Source organism: Astatotilapia calliptera, chromosome 17, assembly GCF_964374335.1.
Source record: "Astatotilapia calliptera chromosome 17, fAstCal68.1, whole genome shotgun sequence".
In the NCBI taxonomy this organism is placed as follows: domain Eukaryota; kingdom Metazoa; phylum Chordata; class Actinopteri; order Cichliformes; family Cichlidae; genus Astatotilapia; species Astatotilapia calliptera.
In genome coordinates, this window is record NC_137438.1 from 32,745,055 (window position 1) to 32,757,964 (window position 12,910).

General features: G+C 41.1%; 1 protein-coding gene across 3 annotated transcripts in view; it reads right to left on the bottom strand.

Annotated features, from left to right (window-relative positions):
• Positions 1–1,906: 1,906 nt before the first annotated feature.
• Positions 1,907–12,910, bottom strand: part of ccdc146 (coiled-coil domain containing 146) — a 69,031-nt gene continuing 58,027 nt past the window's right edge. For all 3 annotated transcript variants that reach the window (XM_026146909.2, XM_026146911.2, XM_080291476.1), the window contains 5 exons: positions 9,840–9,950; positions 9,611–9,748; positions 7,914–8,039; positions 5,460–5,582; positions 1,907–2,576 (listed from right to left, as the gene is read on the bottom strand). In XM_026146909.2, coding sequence (XP_026002694.2) covers positions 2,379–2,576; positions 5,460–5,582; positions 7,914–8,039; positions 9,611–9,748; positions 9,840–9,950 — 696 coding nt within the window. In that variant the 3' untranslated portion in view covers positions 1,907–2,378. The remainder of the gene's footprint in view (positions 2,577–5,459; positions 5,583–7,913; positions 8,040–9,610; positions 9,749–9,839; positions 9,951–12,910) is intronic.

Sequence of the window (12,910 nt, forward strand, 5' to 3'; positions counted from 1 at the left end):
CACCTGATTGCCCCTATCGCACTCTGTTATGCAGTCAGTGTTATGTAGTCAGCTAACAGTTTGGGGCTAAGTTAATCTGACAGCCCTCAGCGTCAGCGTGCGATGGATGATCACACACACATCACACCAGCAGGTCACCTCCTTCGGAAGTTGACTCACGCAGAGTGTTGCGCAAAGCGGGTTTATGCCATTCATTTCCTGTCAAATGAGTTCAAGTTCCTCAAAACCACTTGTTTAGCATTTTTTTAAGCTTTTATATTGACAGTAGGGAACAGGTGGAAAAGACACTGGACAGGTGGAGGCATGAACTGGAGAGATGAGGAATGAAAGTCTGTATACAGTACGTGTGTGACTGAGAGGGACACTGGTGTAACAGTGAAGATTTGAGGAGAAGTAGTGAAAGCAGGGAAGTTGAAATACCTGGTGTCAAACATCAAAAGCAACGGAGAATCCAAAAGAGAGCTGAAGAAGAGAGTGCAGGCAGGGGGAATGGGTGGAAAAAGGTGTGACAGCAGGACAGGAGATGAAGCGAAAGGGAAGGTCTGCAAGATGGTTGTGAGACCTGCTGTAATGTATAGTTTTGAGAGGGTGGTGCTGACAAGCTGGAGGTGTAAGAAGATGCTAAGATTTTTACAGGTAGTGACCACAGTGGACAAGATTAGAAATGAGTGCATCAGAAGGACAGCTCATATTGAACGCTTTGAGGACAAAGCCAGAAAGGCAAGGTTGAGATGATTTGGAGGGGAGAGTAGATATATTGGGCAAAGTATGTTGAAGATAGAGCTTCCAGGCAGGAGGAAAAAAATTCATGGGACGTCGTGAAGGAGGGCATGCGGAGGGTTGGTGTGACACAGGAGGATGCTAGGGAGATCAGCAGTCCCCAGCCGCCGGGCCATGGACTGGTCCATGAGTCATCTGGTACTGGGCGGCGAGAGTTGAGGCTCGGGTGTGAAATTTATGGTTTTCAGGATTTTTATCGTTATTTTTTTAAATTGTTTTTCGTTAACTTGGTTTCCCTGGGTCTTTTCCCATGTGTTATGAATAAATCTTCTTTTTTTGCTTCTGTTACTGGTTTTATTTTGTTGTATTTATCCATGACACCTTAAAGGCCGGTCCGTAAAAACATTGTTGAACATAAACCGGTCCGTGGCACAAAAAAGGTTGGGGATCGCTGATGTAGACGATCCTCTTTGCTGACCCCTAAAGAGAGCAACTGGAAGAAGCGTTCCAGCAGTGGTACTCAGGTAGGCTGAGGCAAATAAACAGTGCTCAGTTTGTTCTAAGGATCCCAAGTGTCCTATTTTTTTAACAGCCTTTTATTTACAATTTTGGTGAGCCCATGAGTAGCTCTTCTTAGCTGACAGGAGTGGCGCCCAGTGCGGTCTTCTGCTGCTACAAGATGCTCTTCTGCACACCAATCTGTCCATTTTTACTCTGACCTCCAGCATCAACAAGGCATTTTGCCCATTTTTGGACAACTGTCTGTAAACCCTGGAGATGGCTTGTGTGGGTAAATCCCAGAAGATCAGCAGTTTCTGAAATACTCAGACCATCCGTCTGGCACCCGCAACCAATTTAGACCCTTTCAGGGCAGTCACATGCTTAGAATCTGCAAAACAAGCTAATACCAGAACTGCTTTAATCTCAAAGATCGAAAAAAGCTTCTGGTAACTTTTTAGTTTCAAAGGCAGTTGACTATGTTTTCGATCACTAGTCACCAACTCTGAACTCTACACCCAATTTAGATCCCCCTCTCTTATCCCTTTGACTCTCCTCTGCTGCCTTCCCCCTTCATTTAAATTCTCCCCTCTCTTTGTCATTCTCTATGCTCTTTCAGTGTTTGAGCTTCCTCACCGTATTTACATTTATCATTTCAGGCATTAAAGGAGACACTCCCAGCCTTGCATAGAGCTTAAACCCATTGCAATTTATTCGGAGATTACAAGCATGAGGGATGAAACAACAAGAGTGAAGAATACGTAGAAATATTCCAGTGGCCCTGAGAAATGAATTTATCTTCTAGAGAAAGGTGGTAAAAGTGTGATGATGCTTTTGCTAGGTGGAGAAAAGAATACAGAAATACATTACTGAGTCTCCTTGTCCTCCCTTCCACTCTCTTTTACTTTTTAGCTTTACTGTAAACAATCAAATGCCAGTAAGGGAACCAAAATTACAACCAGATGCAGGCCACAAGAACAAGCTCAGAGCAGCCAGCACACAGACATGCACATGTTAGTGAGAGCAGGAAGGAGTGTGGAAATAAATAACACAAATCAATGAAACACATGTTCCTTTAGTGTGTGTGTGCCTGAAGTACGCCAATAAAAACAGAACAGTCATATGGTTCAATATGTCGTCCTTGTCCACAGACATGTCTTCTATATTTCTATGGATTTGAGCTCAGGTTTGCGAAAGTGTCTCATGTTGGTCCCTGGTTGGGAGGGTTTGAAGGGGGCCTGGGCTCCGTAGGGTTTGGGCAGAGGCAGCTGAGCGTTCAGCGGGATGTACGCGTTGGGACGTGCTTCGGCTGTGGTGTACTCGCCATTAGGTAACTGCCTCCACTCCTTCTCAGCAAGCTGCACACACACACACGCAAGAATGTACCAGAAGCAGTTTTAATATTTGATGTAAGATTGCTTGACCTTGGAGTAAATACTTCAATTTCAGATTATCCTGAATTTTAATCAAGTAAATGGAATAATCAGTTCTGCATTTTTTTTTAATATCTCAGCATGAATGCAAAAGCAAAGATGAACAGTCGAGTGCATGAGCTTGGGACAAAAAAGCTGATTAAAAGTTTAATTTGTGTTTTTTTCCTCCTGTTTTTCTTCATATTATACCTCCAGTGATTGAAAACAAACACGACGTGTGCAGAATTTCATATTTTGGATTAAATCCTGAGAACAGCAGCACTTGCAATTATTACAATTTTTTTTTAATTTTACTCATTATATTATGATTTATTCAATTTTTTAAACAAAAAAAATATCAAGAAAAAAACGATCCACATTTCTGGTTATTAATGAGGTTGACAGCCTCCGCTGGATCACTGAGTGCACGTTCCTGTGAACTTTTCCTCAAATGACGAAAACCAAAAGGAATGTTGTGTAACTGAACAAAGCAAGGCCTGCCTGTTTGAGTATAAAGGTGGTCGTGCTGACTAAAGTACAGTCATATTGGTCTGCTCAATTTCATCTTAAATCAGATACTACAGCTGACATGAGGCAATCTGTGCACCCTGGCACACAGTGTGTGAACCAAACCATGGATTTAGGGGAAGTCACTTTGATATACAAGCTATTAACAACTTTCTTTACCTCTCCTTTAATCATATTTATAACAGTAGGTATAATAAAAAGAAAAAGGAATAGCTGCATCTTGGAGCACTGATGTGTGGAGAGCAGTGAGGAATTTAGACCAGTTTACCTACCTTCCTATAAAAATATGCCACCCTTACTTCTTATCAAACACCCTTATCAAAGCAGCATTTTTTCTTCCACAGTCTTGAGCCAATCATCATTTCTTTGCATTTTTTCTTGTAACTTTTTCTTTTTAAAGCAGTCTTAAGTAACAGTTCTCCACACTTTCAAAGTTATGCCAAAACCTGTTTAAATCCCCAGTGTGTTTGGAGAAGGGCAGGCGAGAGGTTATCTGTAAAGCACAGCGGAGGCTCTGTTATGGTTTGGGGCTGCATTTCAGCCAGTGGCGTTGGGAGTCTTGGTGAAATCAGGTGAAAGCAGATCAGTACAGTCATACTGTGATTCACCATGCAATATGATCTGGAGAGCATCTGATTAGCTAGTTTCATTTTTCCATTTTGAAAATGATTGGAAACACACTGGATACATACCTACATAAAAACACTATCAGTCATGCATTGGCATCCGCAGAGCCCGGACATCAACATTACCTCATTACCTAAACATAGCCCCGAATGTCCTTCAAGAAGCCTGGAGAACTATTCCTGAAGACTACTTAAAGAAAAGACAAGCAAGCTGCCTAAGAGGGTTCAGACACTTTTTAATAAATCGCTGCACCTTTTTCCCATTTTCCCAACAAAACATAAAGAAATGAGAGTTGGCTTAGTTTAGGTATAGTACTGTGTTCACCCCATAGTACTTCTATGAGTAAATGCAGACTGGTAAAACAACAAATTGTGCAAATGCTTGTGCATATATTTGGAGCTATTTCCTTTAAAGCTGCTTACATTTTACATATCACGAGCTTTTGGGGGTCTGCTGCTTCGCTCAAGGACACTTGGACAGATTTATTTCGCTTTTTTTTTGTGAGGGGGGAGGATTTACGGTGCATGCTGTGACTGTTTATCACCACACAGCTACTTACTGTTTTCTTGTTACTGTGACCTTATTAGCTAAACAGAAAAAAGCACAAAAAAGTTCAATTTTATATATGGGTCTGTGTACAGATTAAACAACAAGAGTTAATGTGTTATTAGTGAGCCTCAGATAACTCCCTGGGACAGACCCAGGCTGTTTGCCTGTACTGTTAATATTCAACAGCCTCCGGCTCGAGTTAATGACACATGACCTTAAAAGTTTTTTGCATACTGTGTTAAAAACTAGCACCAGGATGAAGTCACTGAAACTGTTAAGAGGCTGACAAAATTGATTTGATCCTATTGTGGCTGATGGATATATTTGTAACGATGGCGAGCTCCTGCTGAGAAAAAAAGAGAAAAAAAAAATCAAGTTCAAGTGAACACGCATCCTCACGACACTCCAGTCCTCTCTTTGACTTTCACCACACCACAGCATGCAAATTAACTGTGCCTAAATCTCACGGACACTTCAAAGAGATGGCGATTTTCTCATGCATAAAGTTTATCCGCTGGCGTGTGATCTGAGGAGGGCACGCAAAGCGAGAAATAATGGCTCTGACCGCGAAAAACATATCAGAAACTGCCACAAAATAAACAAGAAGAAATATCTGCAGACATTTTAAGAAGTTTAAAATGCAAAACTAACAATGACACCCCTCCAAAATTCTTCAGATACACTAATATTTCCACATCTGCAGGTTCCTTGCTGTTACTTGTTTTGGCTATGTGCTTGCAATTTACTGTGGTGTCCTTTTTGATCAGTAGCTATAATAAAAAGGGGAGAAAACAAATGGCTGCAGGCAGCTGGACTGGTTTCAGACAGAGCTGATCTGTGTATGTGCTCCTTCTTTGTGTAGACAGCCGCTAGTTTTGTTTGTCGCCCGTTCAGCCTGTCATTTCCTGTTTTTTTGCAGATTCTAGTTCGAGTCTGTGCGTGGGTAGCTCTCGCTCACGCTTTCACTCACAGCCTTTTTGCTCTGGAGAGTCTTAATCGACTCCTGCCCCTGCAATGTGTCCCTGCTGCACTCTTCTCTTTGCCACTCTATCTTCTTTTCTTGTTCCTCAGTGCTCTAATCAATTTCTGACCAGTGATCTTTGTGAGTCTTGTGTGTTTCTTTACCCTCTCTTTCTCCTCTTTGTCCCTCTGTCTCCTCTTCTTGTCCTGGAGCATCTTCCTCCACTCCTCCTCTTTCTCAGGGTATGGTGACAGGCCCTGCTCCAGCCGCCGCTGGCTCTTGTCCATCTGGAAACACAGGACAAATGGAAGGAACATTCACTTTGTATTCCTTTCACTTTGTCCACTCTGCACTCTCCTGGCCTGATTCAATTTAAGCTGCACCCAAAAACAGATGGTTGTATTAGTGTCAGAATCCAGGCAAAATTAAGCCTTGGCATTTTCTGCTTCTAGCTGTGTCTGCGGTGCACTGCAGGCAGACAACTGCAGGGATTCTTCAGGTTATTAACACAAATCTCCTGAAATATATAGAAGGCATGAGGGAAATCCAGTCATTTTTACCTGTTTATTTATTTATTTTTTACTGAGAAACACAGCAGTGGGGTTTCTGTTGAGACCAGTTTCTGATTTTCAGCATTTCTTGGTTGAATAACGCGATGGTGCCTCATTATTTTCATACTTAAGCTCAAAAATTATACTAATTATGATAATGGACTGATTGCTGAGTCACTAAAGCATGTATGAAAAGTAAAGCCTGTGAAGAAGTGCCTTAAACTTGCATTCTAATTGCCAGCAGGGAGTGACTCTTGTAGTCGTCCCCCCCCCCCCAAAAAAAGTCCAGTTCTCATGAAATTTGTAAGAAAATGACCCTGAAGCGATCTATGATCTCAGTAAATGGCTTCCGACTTCGGCTGCTTCCTTTAGCGGTCACACGGTAGATCATCTCTATATATCTCACCCTATCTCTAGCATTCTTCTCTGTCACACCCACCCTCTGCGTGTCCTCCTTCACTACACCCATGAATCGTCTCTGCAGTCGTCCTCCTTCTGCCTGGCAGCTCATTAGTGACTACACTCTTTAGTTACTACGCCTCTGCACATCACCCTTGTTCTTGAAAAGCGGTACCAGTACACATCCCCAGGCATCCTCTCACGCTCCAGGATCGTGTTGAACAATCTGGGCAGAAAGTCCACTCCTCACCTCCACAGGTAGGTTATCAGGACTCTTCATCCTCTTCATAGCTGCCCTTATTTCATCCTTACTAATCCTCTGCATTTCCTGATTCACAAACTTTCCTCCAATTTGTCCGTTCTCTCACATTTTCCTCAATTAGGAGCTCCTCAAAGGAGTCCTTCCATCTTCAGTACACACTGTCTTCACTCATTAGTAAGACCTCAATAAACACTTTCTTAAATAATTTATGGACTCCGTTTCAAATTTCAATTCCTATTTTATACGACATGTTGCTCATTTTGTAAACCGCGCTACCATTTTTACTAAAATAGATACATTAGAGTAGACAAGATGTTGATGATCAAATGGTCAAGTTGAGGTTTCAAAGTAGCAGTCCACAATGTCCTGATGGCTATCGCAGCAACCTTATGTATAATGTGATCAAATATTTACTATAAAAAAAGAGTATGCTTTCTGTAGTATTCTCACTTTTTTAGCTTTTTGTTCTACATTTGTTGAACTCACACTAACCTCTACCTGGTGAACATGTAGAGACTGATTTAGCCAAATTATGACCAACAGCAGCAGTTCATAAATAAACCAATAATCAAGCTACTGTTAGTCAGAGCCACTACATACACATTACTTACCCTTAATGGAAGTGTAAAAATGAATGTATATAGTTACAGAATACACTGTAATGCTAGCTGCTACTTGTTAGTACTTAGCTTGCAGTTAGCCTGATTGAAAACCTCCTTCTTTGGTCTAAAATATGAATAATTGCTGAAAGGGAATGAAATAATAATTAAAGTGGCTCACCAGGTGTATTTACACATTTCAAATGTGTAAATACGTCCATCTATTCAGGCATTTTCTTCCTGCTAAATATTTTTCTCATAGATTCTTTTCAGAAGAGCAACCTGGTCATCTATGAGATTCAGTTACAAAGACGTAAGGTTATTCTAAGGACATAGGCAAGATAAGGCTATAGACAATAAACTTTTATGTTCTGTCTGATTCAGTTGATTTGATTTGGCAGTTTCAAACCAGGCACCTGCAATAATATACCTCCCAAAATTTGTAATGTTTAGTTGGAATTGAACCGTCAACCTTTTGTTAGCCAAGCAATTATATAAACCAACATACTATAAAGCCATAGTTTAAAGCATACATAAATTCTGTAAATATTGAACTGCTAGATGTTGATTCCACAGATTCCTAATAAAAGATGGACATTGTCACCCATGAGTAAGGTCTAGTTATGAAATCTTGAGTTGTTTTGAGACTGGATACGATGAGCCAGTGCTCCCTTCGATCGTGATCAGTGAGTAGAAATAAAAATAATGGGAAAACCAGTTGGATGTGCAACTGTGGAGTTGCGCATCCAAGAGCTCGGTGTAGATTTCTGGATCCCTTTGTTGTGGCTACATGTGTCCCCCCCTGACCTGTAGCTCCTTCTCTTTGATCTGTTGTTGTAGAGATAAAGCAGCAGCTTGCTTCATGGAAAGTTCTGCAGAAATGGCCATCATACGGTGGTTGGTGTTGATTATGTTAGTTCGGAGCTCATTCAGCTGGAAGCAGAGAACACATAGACAGAGGCACAGAGTAGATCATTCTTCATAAATGTTCAGTGTCAAGCTAATCAGAGAGTGTAATGTAGTGTACAGGTCTAGTGTACTGTGTCCTGCCTCTGGGATAATGTTTTCAGATCATTTGTCCTATTCTCAGAGATCCAAGTAAACCAGTTTAAACTAAAACTGATTTTCATTGTTGATCAAACAACAGGGTCACTGAGACCTCATGAATTTCCTCTTTAACTTTCAAACATCACCAATTAGAAATCCCCATGTCATCGTACTGGGTCTGTGACCCAGTGTTTCTAAGTTTCTGGACCACAAGGTCATCCTGCAGAGCTCCTTCGTCTGCGCTATTGGCCAGGTAGCGGGCCTGTAATGGGCCATCTCTGCTGCAGGGCACACCTTCTGCCTTCTGAACTGCTAGGTCTTTGTTTTGGACTCTTGTGCTCCTTGCTTCAGTGGTTTTGCTCTGATCATTGCCATGCCGTCCCCGTTTGCTGTGTGTTTCCATGTTTCCCTCATTTCCCTTGTTAACTCTTAGTGGTAAATGTCTAGTTGTTTATTTCTAGTTTTTTGTTCCTAGTTTCTTGTTTCTGAGTTTTCCTTTTTTAGTGCTCTTATGTTTAAGTAGTCACAGCAAAGGAGCTACTCAAAGTCCTGCGTTTGGGTCCTGCCTTGCATGCCATACAGTTATACATGACACCCCAAGATTTTCTCATGTTAACGTTTACTTAGCAAAGGAATTTTACTCTCACGTTCTTGGGAACGCAACATCCCAGTACACCTGGAGGGAATTTCATTAAATCTAGTTAGTTTGACTCGAGGATGAACTGATGAGAAGTTGGTGGTCAAATATCACGTGTCCTTCACTTAAGAATTAATAGACTGGTTTCAACAAAATTTAACAGCACTGTCTGAGGAGATGACAAATGATGAAGAGATGGTCTTTTAGGTTAACTACAATGTGACACTATGATGTCCTGCAAAACCACCCAGGACCGTTGACCTTATTTCACATTTGGATGAATGCTGAATGAATGACACTAATCTCTGTGCTCCGCCTAATAGATCCCCTTAAGGTCTTCAAGCAAGGATGTAAACTGCAACTAGAGTAGTTGCCTGTCTACCGTGTGAGGACATTTGAGCTCAAGATTTTCTTCATTTCAAATTAAATTCCTTTCAGTGCTACTGGGACTTATTTCTACAAATGATTATGGGCTATGAAGCTTGTTCCACTAGCTTTTGATGAGGGTATTTATAGCCGAAGAGGAAAAGAAGAGCAAGTGGGAGTGTAAAGAAACTGTAATGCTCAGTGAACTCCCAAATGCTCACTCTGCACGCTCCTCACATGGGCTGCACATGCTCCTCAAACAATGCGTCAGTGTGTTTGTGAGGGAGACAAAGAGAGAGATAAAAGACCACGCTGCAGATAACGGGTGAATAATATGTTTCTCTGTATCTGAGAGTATATTGTATTGTGTGGGAGTGTGTGTGTTTGTCTCTGTATCACCCTATGTGTGTCTATATGAGCAGAGCTTCTTCTCTATGTATATACAAGAGTCTACCTTCTTTGCCAGTGAGAGTCTGTCCTCTTGGCAGTTGTCAGCTTGCTCGCTGAGTGGCTTTGAGAGCCGGGTCACCTGGTCCACCAGGAGTTCTTTTTCCAGCAACTGCCTCTCGCGCTCAGCTAGATTCACCTCAAGCTACAGTGCAGAGACAGAGCGGAGACACACCTTTTTTGTATTCCCTTTGAAAACGTTTGCAACAAAGTAGTGTTTTAAAAGTGTCGCGTACCTGTTCAATTTTCTTGGCCAGTTCTGCCGTTGATAGGTCTTTGCCCTTTAGCTCTTTGTAATCAACTTTTCGCTTCACACCCTCAAGTGTCTTGTCCCTGGCTTCTGACAGCTGAGAGACAGAAAATAAGAGAATTACAGACGAAAACAGACAACAAATTGACTGTGGCAGAAGTCAATAAGCTATTGTCACTTGTATCTAGTAATTTCCAAAGGTAAATAACTGGAAAATACAAAGTAAGGATCTAGAATTAGTCTGTGTGTGTCTGAGTGCTTTGTTCTCCATGGATGGAAGGTACTCGTTGCACTGGGGATTTAAGGGCTTTTTTTTGCTAAACATAGTGCCTACATGGAAGCTACTTCCTGCTACATGACAAGCCAGTGGCAAACTGTGATAAGAGAAACCACAGTTTAAAAAGCTACAACATCCCTCCAAGGGCCTGTTTTTTTAATTTAGTTTTTATTTTCTGACATCCCCAAAGACAGCAGAAATAAAAGGGGAGGCAAGGATACACACAAAAGGAAAAAAACACACTAAGAAGATGAGGCAAAAGGCTCAGAAGCAGACAGGATGACAAGGCGTTAAAGTTAAGTGAAGGGGCAGGGCAGGCATGTTCGATCAATGCCTTTAGCTAATGCTCATTCTGAAACAGCTGCAATTAGCGAGTGGAGACGGAGTTAGAGGTTTGCCAGAGTAAAAAAAAAAAGAAGTGCACATGACCTACAAAGTGCTTAAATGAATGACAGAAAATTAACATATAGAACATTAATTAAAGTTTTGACCTGTCTAAGAATAATGAATGGGTGCCTGCTTTGCTTTTCTGGTCTAGTCCACATGGACACACAGTGCCACTGGTTTAACGCTATTCCAGTAACATGCAGGACTGGAAATGCACCATGAAATGCAGCAATGTCATAAAGTCTGGTAGGGAGAAAAAGGCTAACAAGAATTAAAAATTACAGTGGAAAGTTTAGGAAAATACCAAATAAACCAGACTGAATTCAGGAGAAAATATTACGCACTTGTTACTGAGCACTCAAAGCATTTTACATGAATGCCATAGCACTTTATGCATCTTACATCCATAGTCCAGAGGACCCGGAGGAAACACACGCAGGTACAGAGAAAACATGCAAACTCCACATAAAGAGGGATCAAGCCAGGAACCAAACAAAATCATAAAGACACAATGTTACCTCAAACCTACGACTGGTCAGTCAACTTCATGAGAAAAAGGCTGTTCTGATTATGAAGACAAAGATAAATAGTAACTCAGGTGCCCACCTAACCTCAGCGGGGGCTAGAGATGGAAATGGGCATTTAAGAAAGCTGTAGTATCGTAACAGTGAAGTTAATATAAATCCAAAGCAAGATAAAGGTAAGATATATATATATAAATAAATAAAAATATGAATCTCAGCTGATCAAGGAGCCATGACAGGCAACATAAAATGAATGTAAGCAGAAAATAGGAACAATGAAAAAAAAAAAAACTGCGATCAGTTGATAGAAGACAGAAAAAGGAAAATACATGAGAAATATTAATAGATGCCTGGGGACACTGAAGCAAATATAAAAGAAGAAGAAGTGATTGATTATACAGTGCGAAGTAAAGAGAGAAGAGTTGAAGAGAGAAAAAGAACACGTGGAATAAAGTACAGAGGCGGTCTGACCTGACATGACCTGCCTTATGAAACATCAGCTTCAGTCCATTCAACCATACTGAGTATACAGGTGTGTGTGTTTGTGTGTGGATATATGCAGCAGTGTAGGTTGATGCGCCTGCATCTAATGTGAGCGAAGAAAGACAGTCCGGAACAACGTGATGATTCCGTCCTTCATAGATGGGATTAATGAAGCCTCTCTCCTATAGTTGGGCAGCGAGTCTGATTAAAACAGACATGGGTGATCAGCCTATTAAAAAGCCTACTGTCATATGAGTCAGGTTTTAACTTAGTATTAAAGCTGTCATGTGATAAGCCAAGGTGTGAGCTGGGTTAAAGTTACTGAAAAGCAAAGACAGAGATAAGAGTGGAGGAAATGTACTTGGAGAAAGTGATAAAAGGCTGACAGACAGAGGAAGATAAAGTGAGAAGGAGCAAAAGAAAGGCCAGAGTCAGAAAAAGGAGATGCGATAGGATGTGAAAGCAGACAAGAAAGGCAGAATTAAAAAGACAAGAGATGCTGAGAAACAGGAACTGGGGCTGACCAAGAGGGACCCGGGATATGTGCACTTCTCACAGAGAATATGACTTTGACAACAAAAGCCTGTTCGTGGTATGAGGAGTTGAATACGTGATTACATCATCTGAAAGCTGAAATTAAGCAACAAATCTGATTCTGTTCCCTGCTCGACATGCAAATGAAGGTCACCAAATCGTCTAGAGGGAATACGAGCTGAAGTAAGACTTAGAAATCCATCAATTCTGATGTCAGGCTTCTCAAACAAACCTTAAAATAAAGTGCTTAATTGCAGTATATAGTACCGCATAGTACCCAATGCCAAATAGCGTTTCAGAAGTATTATTATGCTCAAGTTCTTTGTCTGCTTTAACCAACTGCAACTGAGCTCAGCAGATCATGTCGGAATTGGAGCTAATAAATGCTGGACGACTTTTACTTTAATTGAAATTACTCCACTGCAAAAAAAGAGAGAATGGATTTGTACAACTGGAAATGGTTGATGGCTACACTGGCAGGATCCTGACTGCTGGGTTAAGCTTGATTTTTTTTTACATGAGATGAATCCACAATGAGACAGTCTACAAAGCACTAGATTGGTGGTGGGGTTTCTGTGCACTTTTTCTCAGTGCTGAGCTGATCGTGTTAAGAGTTGGAGCTAATAAATAATTAACAACAGTTACTTTTACTGAAGTGAAAAAGAAGACTTGGGGGATTATAAAACACAGATAGTCAGAATCAAGAAACAGCTATATGGCTACAGAGGCAGAATACAGAGTATTGCGTTCGCATTGTCAGCAAGCTGGATGCTATTACAGCCTATTGCATTTTGTTTCATGGATGCAATGTCTTTGTACTAATCAGTATTTTGTGTTTATTGGGAATAATTT